At 39.0% G+C, this 14,820-nt stretch overlaps 2 protein-coding genes across 2 annotated transcripts; both read right to left on the reverse strand.

Annotated features, from left to right (window-relative positions):
* Positions 1–7,519: 7,519 nt before the first annotated feature.
* Positions 7,520–8,049, reverse strand: LOC117910617 (acetylornithine aminotransferase, mitochondrial-like). Its single transcript, XM_034824713.1, has one exon. The coding sequence runs from the start codon at positions 8,047–8,049 to the stop codon at positions 7,579–7,581; it is 471 nt and encodes a 156-aa protein (XP_034680604.1). The 3' UTR covers positions 7,520–7,578.
* Positions 8,050–11,265: 3,216 nt separating this feature from the next.
* Positions 11,266–13,965, reverse strand: LOC117910620 (probable disease resistance protein At5g63020). Its single transcript, XM_034824716.1, has one exon. It carries the CDS (start codon positions 13,963–13,965, stop codon positions 11,281–11,283), a length of 2,685 nt encoding a protein of 894 aa, XP_034680607.1. The 3' UTR covers positions 11,266–11,280.
* Positions 13,966–14,820: the final 855 nt, after the last annotated feature.

The following is a 14,820-nucleotide window of genomic DNA, read 5'->3' on the forward strand; positions in this document are numbered from 1 at the left end:
TTTTTCTAGCCCTTTTATATAAAGGCCTAAGAGGCCTTAAATTTTGGGCTCTTAATTTGGGCCTTCCACATGAGGAAAAAAACCCAGCAAATCTCCCTCTTTCTGATTATGTGGAGGGACTCGCCATCCTGGCGATTGAACAACAAACTTCAAGCTTCTCCCTTGGTAAGGACTTCGTTAACATATCTGAGCCATTGTGATCGGTATGTATCTTCTCAAGTTCAAACAAGTTGTCATTGAGAGCATCTCTCATCCAATGATACCTCACATCAATGTGCTTCGATCTTGCATGAAAAGTAGAATTCTTACTAAGGTGAATGGCGCTCTGGTTATCATAGTATACGACATAACGCTGTTGCTTAAACTCGAGCTCATGTATGAAACGCTTCATCCACAACAACTCTTTACATGCTTCTGCTGCTGCAATGTACTCTGCCTCTCTTGTAGAAAGTGCAACACATTTCTGTAGTCTTGATTGCCAAGATATAGCACCTCCTAAGAATGTCATCAAATAGCCTGAAGTAGACCTTCTATTATCTACATCCATTGCCATATGTGAATTAGTGTAGCCAACAAGTACTAGTTTCCCACTTCCAAAAGTGAGTTTCAACTTGGAAGTGCCTCGCAAATATCTCATAATCCACTTGACTGCCTCCCACTGTAGTCTTCCTGGATTAGATAGAAAGCGGCTAACAACACCAATTGCATAAGCTATGTCTGGTCTAGTACATACCATGACATACATCAAACTTCCTATTGCTGAGGCATACAGAACTCTTCTCATGTCTTTCTTCTCATGTCTTCCTTCTCTTTATCTGTAGAAGGGTTATGTCTGTTGCTTAGCTTAAAGTGACTAGCTAGAGGAGAACTAACCACTTTAGCTTTGCTCATGTTAAATCTTCCAAGCACTTTTTCAATATATTGCTCCTGTGACATATACAGCTTCTTGAATGCTCTATCTCGCTCAATTCTAATATCAAGAATTTTCTTTACTGGCCCCAAATCCTTCATGGAAAAGGATTTGCTTAACTGCTTCTTCAGCTTATCAATTCTTAAAACATTTCTGCCAACAATCAAGATATCATCAACATAGAGCAACAATATAACAAAATCATCATTAGAGAATTTCTGCACAAATACACAATGGTCAGAAGTAGTTTTTCTGTAGGCTTGCTCTCCCATAACTGATTCAAACTTCTTATACCACTGCTTTGGTGCCTACTTTAAGCCATAAATACTTTTCTTTAATTTACACACATAATCCTCTTTTTCTTTTATTATGAAACTGTAGACCCCCATTTTGGGAGTCATTCTTGCAGCTGATGCTTGACAAGTGTCACCATCTTGCATAGCCATGTGTCACTACCCCCAGCGAGCCACGTGTCGCACCCTCAGTGGCCACAGGTGAATCAGCCTTGCTTTTTGAAGTGCCAATGGAAGGATGACACGTGGAGGGATATTCTAAAAGGTTCCTGCAGGCTGTTAGCAGGAGCGGATGAGAGAGAAAGGGATGCTACAGAGTGGGGTTGCTTTTGAAGGCAGGCAGCTGCAGGGGGAGGAAAAAGGTGCTGTCGTTAGAGATATTTTGAGAACCAGAGGGAGAAAAGGATGAGGGTTGAGAGCTGTTATTGGGATAGAGAGAAGGGGATTCACAGGAAGCTATAGGCTGGCAGCTAGAGAAAAGGAGGAGCGTATGAGAGAGAAAGAGGGGGTTGCTTTTTGGAGGTGGCTGCAGAAATCTTTAGTGAGGGAGAGCTTTTGTTTGTTGGTTTTAAGAGAGGGGGGGACGAGAAAAAGAAGAGGAAGAGGAAAGGAGCAGAGAGCTTGAGGGAGAAGGCTTAGAGGAGATTAGCTAGAGAAGGTCTGGCAGCTGGAGGGTCTCTAGGCTGGTGACAGGGAGAGGGAGTTGCTAGAGGTGAAATATTTTTCTGGGCAAGGTGCCAAGAAGTGCGTAAGGAATCAACTGGTTTTTCTTGGTGAAGGGAGCTCGGTAGTCGTCAGAGCAGGACAGATATTTTCAGGTTATTGTCATTTATAGTTCTCCATATATTCTCTCATATTCGATATTTCTCTAGTTCTTATTCTCTGTGAGTTCAACTTTGCTTGTTGGGGTTACTGTGTTTTGATGATTTTCAGTTTAATATTTGAAGAACTTGTATTTTAATGTTTTACCCCAGTAAGCATCTTCCATTTTAACCCACTGAGTGCTAGATCCATGGAGGAAATAGTGAAATGGGTTTAGCATACTTGTTAAATGTTCCTTGCTCTGTTCCCCTTTCTATTTTCTTGCTCCTCTGTCTTCCTTTGAAAGAGGCCGTCAGGCTTTAAGGCTGGGAATCTGGAGAGGTTGATTGACGGGGGATGATGGTGGTATGAAGAGGATATTGGCAGCTATGGAGTCTGAGTCAGAAAATGTCCGCATGAGGCTGATCATAGCTTCTGCATGAGCCCGAGGCAGTGACAATGTCAATGTTCTTCTTGGACGCAGAGCTGGTTCTTATTATTCTGGAGGGTATGAGCTACATTTGAATCCTACTCATATAGTGATGTAGTTCCGACTGTCAATGGAATACTTCAGCACTAGTGATGACAACCCACGCTCGGAAAATGTCGTTAAGGACAAGACATGACTCATCTACAAGCAGGTTTGGATGGCCAAAACGAAGAGGGAGAGCAATTCTGTATTGAGTCTGGTATCATGTGAAGCTGTTATACATCAGTGATGGTAAAGAGGACTCAATGTAGTTTTGGTATATTGGAAATCGATGTTTCTTCAGCAAACTGCGTCTTCTGCTGAGGGGGAAGCTTGAGAGTGAGGGGCTTGAGGGAGAGGATAACGGCTCTCACTCTTCATTAGGTGATTTAGTGCTGGACATCGCAGGTATAGAGATTGAAAAGACAGATAAGGAAGCTCCAAAAGAGAAAGCTGGAGCTTCGGAGGACCCTGAGTCCAAGAAGGTGGAGATGGATGATTGGCTCTTTGGGTTTACGCAACTGTTGAGGACCCATGTTGGTATTGATCCAGATGCTCACATTGACCTACATGAGCTTGGGATGGAGCTCTGTTCTGCACTTTTGAGGAGGCACGACCAAAGAGATAGCTGACTGGCGGGGAGTGGGAGTGTCCTCAGTGTGATTTCTTAAATTATGGGAAGAATGCAATCAGGCGAAGGTGAAAACTGAATGTAGCAAATGCAAATCTTATAAGAAAGCCAAAAAGAAGTTGTCCTCAAACGACGCCGCCGGCAGCGAAACGCCTCCGCCATCACCACCTCACTGCCAACTCAGTCCAGTTGGGTATCATACTCGGCTGCGGCATCCACTTCATTGCCGACTCAGTCCAGCTGGGTATAAAACTCAGCTACGACATCCACTACTGCCAACGCAGTCCAGATGGGTACCAAATTCAGCCGCAATGTCTATCTCTCAATGCCTTGCATAGCGTCATCGATGGGCATCATCACCGAATCTGCCATGGTCGTGGCCTTGGCCACTGTTGACGCCAAGGGAAGCTTTTACCTGAAGGTGATCGACACGAATGCAGGGGTTTACTGTCAACCTAAGGGATCATCCTCTGGTTTGAAAATGCAAAGTCATGATACCTTTGATCCAGCCTCACTAGATGGACAAATCAGACTTCTAGAAAATGGTTTTCCACGCAATTCACCACAGAAGCAAACTGGATGTAGTTAATCTTGTATTACTTGGGATGAAAAGACAGAAAAATTGGAACCTAAGGGTCAGGAGCCTGATGGGGATGATGTTTCAGAGATGCTCTCAACAACCTATAATTTTGAAACACATGAGAGGGTCTCTATTAGCGTCAGAAACATTGACAAAGAGAGGATGATTGCCAGATGTGAACCCCTAGTCAACATGAGGCAGATTAGTAGAGTTAGTGCCCCCACGAATCTTGCCTTTGTTGTGGTTGCTGAACTTGATGATCTTATTGGTGGCCTCATCAATGGCTATGGATTTGAAGGAAGTTCTCATATTTATGGCCTATTCTCTGACACTGCTGTGGCTTATGAAATCATTTTGGCTGATGGGCAGCTAGTTAGAGCTACCAAAGACAATGAGTACGCTGATCTTTTTTATGCTATTCCATGGTCTCAGGGAACACTGGGGCTTCTTGTTGCCGCTGAGATCAAGCCTATACCCATTAAGGAATACATGAAGTTGACTTACAAACCAGTAATGGGAAATCTGAAAGGCCTTGCACAGGTTTATTTGGATTCTTTTGCTCCCAGAGACGGAGATCAGGATAATCCTGAGAATGTTTCAGACTTTGTAGGAACCATGATTTACAATCCTACTGAAGCTGTGTGTATGGCAGGGACCCTCCTTGAAGCTGCAGATCACCAACTTTCATAGCAGGGTACCATTTGCACCTCAAGTCCACGTGCATGGCCACCTTTAGCATGGCCACCTTTTTAGCCATGTGCCACCCCCCTTATACTCTTTCCCTTTGATTTCAAAATAATAATCTCCAACCCGTTTTGAAATGATTTTCCAATTTCTGTTTTTTTTTTAAATGATTTCAAGTCATCAAATTTTCCATCCTTAGGGTTTTCAGATACCAACATCTCATTTTTAATAAAATTTGGTCGCCATTTTCTTTTTGGCGAGCCACTTTCGAATTTTCTTTGATTTTCAAAATGTTTTAAAATAAGTGTGAATTTATTTTTCGTAATTCTTGGTGATAGAATTTACGAAATTAATTCATACAAAAATAAACGGGCTTTGGTGGGGGCCCCACATCAAATAAATTTTTATCAAAATAAAAGTGAATTTGAAATAATACCATGTATGATATTGGTGTTTCTTTATCTGATTGGGTGATATGGGTGATACACTTTATGTTCATTACTATGCACTAACCCCATTTTGTGATAGTGCATTGCCGTTTGCTGATCAGGTACGCGTCCACTTCCACTTTGATTATTCTCTATGCATATCCTGATTCTTATATGTGCGTGATCATTCAAGATATTCATTCATTTACTCATCAATTGCCATGTCAGCTTCATTTTATTAGTAGAGACCCGACTTTAGGGACTTAGAGGGGTGCTACGGTCTTTACCGTACCTTCCCGATAAGTAACCTGACCCTCGAACCCGATCCGGATTTTCGTAGATCACCTTTTCCAAAATAAGGAGTCACACTTAGGGTTTTTCTTTCTTATTTTGTTTACCCTTTAAAAATAAAACAAAAATAAGTGGCGACTCCAAGTCATTTTTTTTAATCAATAAAATCATTTTTTCAAATAAAAATCGAGCTCGCCATCGAGTGGGGAAACGCATGAGCCGAAATGCGGGGTCCACAGAAACCCTCTGCCTGTTCCATATAAATTTCTTTGTCTAAATCACCATGGAGAAATGCATTCTTAACATCCATCTGCTCAATCTCCAAATCAAGACTATCTGCCAAGCCCAAAACTACACGAATAGACAACATCTTAACAACAGGAGAAAAAATCTCATCAAGCTTACCTGTGGAGATTAAATTCATGCGGATATCTGGAATGTGTTTGACATTCTTCAAAATCAACATAGTACCATTTCTAGTCTCCAAACACACATCTCCCATACCAATGGCTTTAGCTGAGCCATCATTACCCATCATAACACTTCCAAAGTCACTAGATGTGTAGGATGTAAAGAAATCTTTCCGAGGTGTAGCATGGATTGAGGCACCTCTATCAATCACCCAACTAGTCTCCTGGCAAGCAAAATTAACAACATCACTATCATAAACAATAAGGAAATCTGAAGTGGTAGTGACAACTCGATCATCTTCATCATCATTGTCATTCTTCTTGTCCTTCACTTTCCCTTGTTTCATATCTCTCTTCAATTGGCAACGATACTTTCTTATATGCCCTTTCAAATGGCAATAATGACACTCAACATTGGCAAACTTGTTAGTCTTGCTTTTGCTACTGTTTCTATTCTTCAAACCTCTACTTTTACTCCTCCCCCTTTTTCAGTAACTAGGACATCTGACTGTGAAGAAGAACCCTATGACTTTCTTCTCATCTCTTCATTCAGAACACAACTCTTAACCAAATCCATATTCGTAGTACCATCTGGGGCTGAGTTAGATAAGGAAGTTCTAAATGTCTCCCACAAGTCCGACAATGTACCAAGAAGCCACAACCCTTGCACTTCTTCCTCAAACTTGATATTCATTCCAGCCAACTGATTAATAATACCTTGAAATGTATTCAAGTGATCTGTCATAGGAGTTCCATCTTGATACTTCAAGCTAATCATCTTCTTGATAAAAAACAACTTATTATTACTAGTCTTTCGAGCATATAACTGTTCGAGCTTGTTCCATAAACTCTGTGCATTTTTCTCTTCACTAACATGATTGAGAACATTATCATCTATCTATTGTTTGATATAACCACAAACTTGCCGATGAAGTAAATTCCATTCTGCATCAGTTTTATTTTCTGGCTTTTCAGAAGCAAACACAGGCAAATAATAATCCTTCACATACAATAAGTCTTCCATCTTTCCTTTCCAAACATGATAATTAGAGCCATTCAGGGTAATCATTCTACTTATATTGCTTTCCATTGTTCTACACAAGGCACAAATTATATTGAACTTGGCTTTGATACCACTTTGATGGGATAAATACAAACAATACACAACTAGGTTTTATCCCCTCTTGTGAGAACCTAATAGGAATTAATCAAGTAGAGAAGCAAAAATTCACTCAATCAACAAGCATATGAACACTAATAATTTTAGCGTGGAAAACCTTCTCCAATATGAGAAGTAAAAACCACGAGACCCTTAAGCCACTTAAAAACTCCACTAATATAATTAATGGGTTACACAATTCTCTCTAGATAAAACTAGAGGCATACATAACCATATCTCAAGACAAATTGATCTTGGCAATTTCAACAACTTTGCATAAAAACAATGGAGAGATCTCACCAAACATACCACTGTTCTTGGACTGAAAGATAACTTTTTCGAACTCCAAATCCAATCTTCACCGTTTAGAATGAAGATTAATGAGTTACAAATGTGTTCTCCAAAAATCGACTCAATCGAACCACAGATTAACCTTAATCGGAGTTCATGATCAAAACTGTCCGGATAGAAAACGCATCAAAATGGAGGCTCTGTTCTTGGACTGAAAGACGACTGTCTGGATCTCCAAATCCGATCTCCACCGTTCAGAATGAAGATCAATGAGTCACGAACCTCTCCTCCAAATTTCAGGTCGATCGGCCCACAGATGAAGCAGGATCAGGCCTTTGATGAAATATGGGCAGTGAAGAAAAAAACTGAATTTTTCTCTCTAACTTAAAAAATGGTGGTTCTCTCTTTCTCTCTCTTTTCTCCTACCTCTAGTGGCTGCAAAAAATTAGAAGAAGAAGAAGAAGAGGGATTTTTTTTTTCTAGCCCTTTTATATAAAGGCCTAAGAGGCCTTAAATTTTGGGCTCTTAATTTGGGCCTTCCACATGAGGAAAAAAAACCCAACAAATGCCTGTCCCAAAATTAAGAACAACTAAGCCTAACCTTGGACTGAAGGTAGCAATGCTCTTTCTTTTACTTTGAATTGCTCCCATCAAGTGCTGGAAGAGACCCGGAAAGAACCTCAGCTGCCAACTCCAACTCCTCCTCTGTTATGATCAATGGAGGCACTAGCCTCACAACATTCCCCTTTCCAGTGGTGAGCACCAGGAAGCCGGCTTCTCGACAGGCATCCACTAGCGGCGAGGCCTGGACGTCAAGCTCAATCCCAACAATGAGCCCAAGCCCACGTACTTCTTTCACATGTGGGTTATGTCCCAACTTCTGGGTTAAAATTTGCTTCAAGTGTTGGCCCTTCTTGGCGGCGCTAGCCAAGAAGTTGGGTTCTAAGAATTTTTCAAAGACAGCAAGAGCAGCGTTGCAGACAAGGGGGCTGCCGAAAAAAGTGCTTCCATGGTCATCGAAGCTTATGGCAGAAGCAACTCGTTCGGTGACCAGAACAACACCGATAGGTAAGCCTCCAGCAAGAGGCTTGGCAGGTGTCATTATGTCAGGAATACACCATAGGACTCATGAGCCCAGAGGTGCCTAGTTCGGCCTAGACCACATTGAACCTATAGAACAGGATCATAACATGATCAAGATAGGAAAATTGAACAAATAATTAGAGGACAAGAAGTATGAATTGATGGGATAAACACAAACAATGCACAACCAAGTTTTATCCCCTATTGTGATAACCTAATAGGAATTAATCAAATAGAGTAACAAGAATTCACCAAATCAACAAGTATATGAACACCAACAATTTTTAGTGTGGACAACCTTCTCCAATGTGAGAAGTAAAAACCATAGGATCCTTAGGCCACTTAAAAACTCCACTAATATAATCGATGAGTGACACAATTCTCTCTAGATAAAACTAGAGGCATACATAAACCATATTTCAAGACAAATTAATCTTGGCAATTTCAACAACTTGACATAAAGACAATGGAGAAATCTCACCAAACATAGTCATTGTTCTTGGACTGAAATATAATTGTTCCGAACTCCAAATCCAATCTCTACCGTTCAGAATGAAGATCAATGAGTTTTGAACGTGCTCACCAAAAATCAACTCAATCGAACCATGAATTAACCTTGATCGGAGCTCATGATAAAAAACATCCGGATAGAAAACTCACCAAAATAGAGGCTCTATTCTCGAATTGAAAGAAGACTGTTCGGAACTCCAAATCCGATCTCCACTATTCAAATTGAAGATCAATGAGTCACGAACCTCTCCAAATTTCAAGTTGATCAGCCCTCAGACAAAGTGGGATTGGACCTTTGATGAAATTTGGACAATGAAGAAAAACTGAGTTTTTCTCTCTAACTTCAAAAATGATGGTTCTCCCCTTCTCTCTCTTTTCTCCTTCTACTTTTTTTTTTCTTTTTACCTCCGATGGCTGCAAAAAATTGGAAGAAGAAGAAGAAGAAGAAGAAGAGGGATTCTTCTTCTAACCCTTTTATATAAAGGCCGAAGAGGCCTTAAATTTTAGGTTCTTAATTTGGGCCTTCCACATGAGGAAAAACCCAACATGAATTTGGTTTAAAACTGAAGGCTGTTGGAGCGACAAACAAAATGAAATAGATTATTCACACAGAATAAATCTCAAATGCAGTCTCATCACCTTTGGACACTTCTGCTTTTCAGAGACAGAATCCTCTACCGTTTTTCATTCTAGTTGGGATTCAGCAAACAATGCAGTGTGCTTTTATGTATTAATTCCCTAACTGCATAACAAATGGAAACTGGATTCTGACATCAACTTGTTTTTTTATTTCAATTCATATTTGGTTTGGGAATTGGAGTTAGGAAGAAAAAAACACCTTCACCTCACTCATTTAAACATAAAAGCAATAATGGCGATTTAGGGATCCATCTATAGAATTCCTATCTTTTTTGTATCTTTTCATGCAGCAAGGATTTTAATTTTTCTGTTTTCCTTTTTAATTTCTTATGGGGTTGGGAGTGCAAACAATTCTTCCTAGTCTAGACATCATCCCAATATCTTCTGGAAAACATTATTCATTAACGAAGTAGTGAAGCAGAAAGTTTCTACCTGAAATGAGTTGAGGCGGACATCTAAAGAAGGTAAACCAAGAGACACCAGATTGAGGCAAATACCCAATATGCGCACCAAACGTAAAAGCTATGAAATCAAATATAAGGGGATTGAAAAATGACTTTCACAGATATTATTTTCTGATATAATACAGTAGGTTTTAGGAAAATCCGACCATAGAATAAAATCCTTGCATACATGTACTGAAAAAATTATCTGCAATTTGGCTGTTTCCTATCAAGCAATATAGGCAACATGAAATATGACTCGCTACACTCACTCGATGCCAGAAAGGTCTTAGTATGAGGGAAATATGGTGGTTCCTTAAGTTTCTTCAATGCTGGTATCCCACAATGGTATCCTCTGCGTCTCTTTCCATTCTTCAACTTCATGAGCTGTGTGTATCAGGGAAATATGTGAAATCATTCTCCATCTTCAACTGCTGCATCAACGGCAGAAGGAAATGTAGAAGGAAGAAGTTGATTCCAATTATTCTCCTTTGTTTTGTGGTTTTGCATTAAAGAAACACATCCCAACAGCCTGGCAGACAATGCTTATGAAAAATAAAATAAAGAGACATGATGAAGTGAAAAGAGGATTATCCCAATGAATGAAGCAAAGGTATTCTCTTGATTTTCAGTTGATGCTTTGTTTGCCCTGTTTTAGCTCCTTAAAACTCTTTCTTTCAGCTGCACTCTAAAATCCTCTGAATTTTCACCTTCTTTCCCCCAGTGCTCCCTAGGATTTACAGTAGGCAACCTGCCAATATTTGATTTTGGGTATCGATTTCATAGTTCTGAGATTTAAAATTCCAATTTATTTTCTTTTTCTTTACATTAATTTTCTCAACAAATAAGCAGTTTATCATCTTCTAATTTTATGAAATCAACCAAATCTCAAACAGAGCACCCACAAAACCACAAAAAAAAAAGGATCGAAAAAGTGAAAAATTGCCAATTCAACCTTCCTTTCAATACAAAAGCGTTGAATCTATATTTATCATCATCTTCAAGTTTTATGGCATAGGCTGACGGGAGAATAATGAAAGTAAAACAGAAGCTCTGACAAGATAATCAGAACTTGGAGCTCAAGTTTGTAGACATGGAAGCTCATGTGCAGTGGAAAAGATGAAAATGCCTGGTGATGATCCAACAATGCACTAATCGAGGCTTGTGGGAATTGGAGAAGATTGCCGTGTCTTCCTTTGAACTTTTGCATTTTGATTTTGAATTTCATGGAGATTAAGGGATTGTTTCCTGGAGAAGGAGGTGGGAGAAAAATAAATGATGATGTTGCCAAACAATCTTTACAAATAACATCTATTTTTGCATTTTTCTACAAGAATTTTACCTGATAGTTGTGCATTATCTAATGGCTCCACCACTCCCAAGTGCCAAACAATCTAATGAAGTGTGTAGAGTGAGAAACTAGAGATAAATTAAATATAATCAAAATACATGAAAAGTTAACATAATATTTCAAATAGAAAATAAAATAATATCTTGAGAGGCAGACTCAAACAATCACAATGCACATTTGGACTTGGCCATTTTTATATTATGAAAATTTTTAAATGCAATTATATATATATATATATATATATAAAGGGAAGAAAAAGGGATTTTACCTGTAATAAGACGAATGCAATGGGTGCTCAAATCTTGCCTCAAATTTTTGAGGGTTGAAAATATGGAGTGAGGTTGTGCATAATGGTTTGATCCTCCCAATCCAAACCATCCCACCATTCTTGGTCTCCCATGATTTTCTCTAATTTCTTGCTCACTCCAGTATTGGAATCAAATGGCAACTTCCTCAAACTTGAACATCCAAGCATAAGAATGTGTCTTAAAGATGGAAAAGGTAGGGCACGTCCATGTATACTTCTTAGCTTTGGTAGATAAATTAAAGTGAGAGATACGAGTCTTGAGAATACACCCAAATGATCTACTTCAACAATTTCTAAAACTTTACTCCTTTCATCATCTATCACTTTTTCCATTGATTCACAGAATTCAACACTTAGAAATTGAAGGTTTGGAGCACAAATAAGCCATGTCAAATTCAACAATTTATGACATCCAAATATTTCGACATCACAAAGGTTGTTCAAGCATTGGTGCCTTAGGAATTTTGAGGAGACCACCACTTCCTTTTCAAAATTGATTTTCACATCTTGCAATTCAACACAATTTGTAATACGGAGTGTCTCTATATAAAGGGATAGTTGGACCAGGTTCATACGCTTACAAACTAATTGTAGCCATCTTGTGGATCTTTGCAACTTGAGGGAGTTAAATAATGTTTGGATGGTTGATACACTTGTAAGGTTGATGGATATATCATCAATGTGTTCCAATTGCTCTAACTCTTCTAATAACCTTCTTTCATCATCTCCCGTAAAGTCTGACCTTACAATCGTGCTATACATGCTGAACAATTGCAAAGAGGAAAGACTCGATACCATTTGAGATGGAAGTGACTTGAGCAAATACATATCATTCAATATCAAGCACCTTAATTTTTTCAAATTCTTGAGCTCCACAGGTAAGTATTTTATACTTAGACCTGACAAATTAAGATATTGCAAAGTAACTAAGTTTCCAATCTCCGCAGGTAACTTTGTAAGTTCAAAATTGTTTGACAAGTCCAAAACTCTTATAATAGGCATGTTTGTAAAGAATCTATTTGGAAATGATCGAATAAACTTACGTGGTGCCAAAAAGGTCTCCATATTAGGGAAATATGGTGGTTCCCTAAGTTCTTCAATGTCGGTATCCCACAATGATATCCTCTGTGTCTCTTTCCATTTTTCAACTTCCTGAGCTCTAATCGATTCAACTCCATTTTTTACCACAAATTTGTTCTTCTTCCCATTTTTGCGAGCCAACCACAAAGCCATATCACGAATAACATCATGCATCTTCAAATATTTGTCTTTTTTATCTAATTGAGATTTGCCATTCTCTAATAGACATGCAAGCTGTAAACTTTTAATAACTTCTTCTCCTTGATTTCTTGCTTCTTGTACGTTGTCATATTCATCCAGAAAACCCTCCCCGATCCAAAGTTGTATAAGTTTTCGATGAGAGATTTCATAATCCTCCGGAAATAAAGAGCAATATAGGAAACACGATTTGATGGCTTCATCGGGTAGGCTATCATAACTGAATGCCAAGCGTGAAAACAGACGATTCTCCATGCCTGGAAACTTTGCCGGATAATTCTTCAACATTTGTATTTTTTTCTCCCATTCTTCGGGTGTTTTTGTTCCCGCCATTGCTCGCCCTATGGTGATGAGGGCAAGTGGTAAGCCGCAACACTCTTTGGCAACCATCTCCGCCAGCTTTGGTATATCTGGATGAAAATTTATGGTGTCTGCTCCCACCTTGGTCTGAAACAGAGCAAATGCATCCTCCCATGGGAGACAATTCACTTCAATGCTCTCCGTAACTTCCATATCTTGGCACACATCTTTAGATCGCGTTGTAAATACCATCTTCAACTTATCTTGATGATTCAGAGGAGGAATACCAACTTTGGATAGATCCAGCCGCTCCCATATGTCATCTAACAAAAGCACAAATTTCTTTGTCTTCAGGACATTGAATATTTCTTCTGCCCTTTCATCCTCACTCCTATCTTCCCATTTAACTTTGCCAATCTCCAATTTATTGAAAAGAACTTGCTGAACTTTTTCCACATTAGCTGGTCTGGACACAGTCACCCAAATCACTGCTTCAAATTCAAGCCTGGTTTTGAGGAGCTCATTGTTGATCCTGGTCAAGAGGGTGGTTTTGCCCACACCCCCCATTCCATATAATCCGATACTGCTTACCTGCTCTCCATCATCTTGGAGCCATTTCCAGACCTTCCCAAACAACAAATCTTGGCCCACAGTCTTGTCCAGAGGCCTCTCGATCACGGGAGGACCAGGCAAAGGTTCAGCAACTACACTGAAATTTGAGCCCTCCGTCTTCTTTACCGTCACAGCATCCATCTTTTCAAGTACCATCTTGCCAAGCTTGTAGCTAGCGCCACAGTTTTTAGTACAACAGGTTCCGAGACATTTCTTCTGGATTTCTTCATCACCTTTGGCCAATATTTCCTTCACTTGTTCTTCCATGGCTTCTACATTGTGGAGCCAGCCATCGACTACATGAGTACACTTCTTCTGAAGTTTCTCTTCACGTTCCACCCATTCCTTCACATCTTCGTATAGGTTCTTGAGTTCCTCCATTGCAGTTCTCAAAGAGTTGAGATTTTGTGGGAGATGACGGATGTAAACAGCACGCTTGGCAGTGCAATACCACAAGCGAGTAGTGACATCCAGGATTGGGCTCACACAATCCATGAAGAAAACAAGGACTGGGATTCAAAGCCAAGAAGAACTTAATCAGAATAGGAAAACAGGTGCTGGATTGAAGTTGGAGAGGAAAAGAGAAGAATTCTGGATTTATGTTTGTTGTGTACAAAACCCAGCAAAGTTGAAGATGACTAAGGAGAAAAGTAATAATGAAATATCACCTTTTTTTTTTTTCTTCAAGTAAAAGACTCAGCAATCAGCATAAGGGTCCACCACTAGTGATATTTTCCCATTCTTTTCTTCCTTTTCTGTTTCCATCGATCAAGCTTAGTAATTTAGATATAAAGTTTGTGTGTACTGCATATAATTCTTCACCACTGTTTTTGAAATATAATTCTTTTCTCTTGGTAGGTTGAGATCCATTTTATTAGTAATTTAGGAATTTAGTAGGTTTCTTTCATCATTCCGAATACGAATTTATTAGGAATTTAGGAATTTTTTTGTAATCCCATTCCAAGTTTGTGAATTCATTGGTTTTTGAATTTTTGATAATATAAATAAACAAAATTTGTGTATTTATTTTTGAGAAAATAATTTTTATTTATTTGAGAAACCAATACATTCAAATTGCTCATTATAACCTACCTTGACTATTGTGGATTAGGGTAGACATTTTAACCTGCTATAATAACAATCAAGAACATAAGAGGAAAGTGACAAACTAATAGAGAGAGAAGTCATGCAAATAAATCACTTAAACTCAATAAGTCCACCATGCTAGAATTCCCATTTCTCAGTTAGGAAAACAAATAAAGAAAAAAAAAAAAAATCAAATGCACAACTAATTAAATACCAAATTTTTCCTTAACTCAAGTTCCAGTTTGAACCTCTTACTATCCCAAC

Source organism: Vitis riparia, unplaced genomic scaffold (genome assembly GCF_004353265.1).
Source record: "Vitis riparia cultivar Riparia Gloire de Montpellier isolate 1030 unplaced genomic scaffold, EGFV_Vit.rip_1.0 scaffold788_pilon_pilon, whole genome shotgun sequence".
Classification (NCBI taxonomy): Eukaryota; Viridiplantae; Streptophyta; class Magnoliopsida; order Vitales; family Vitaceae; genus Vitis; species Vitis riparia.

Coding starts and splice junctions, on each gene's coding strand:
- LOC117910620 (XM_034824716.1), bottom strand. CDS start 13,965: ATGGATTGTGTGAGCCCAATCCTGGATGTCACTACTCGCTTGTGGTAT.
- LOC117910617 (XM_034824713.1), bottom strand. CDS start 8,049: ATGACACCTGCCAAGCCTCTTGCTGGAGGCTTACCTATCGGTGTTGTT.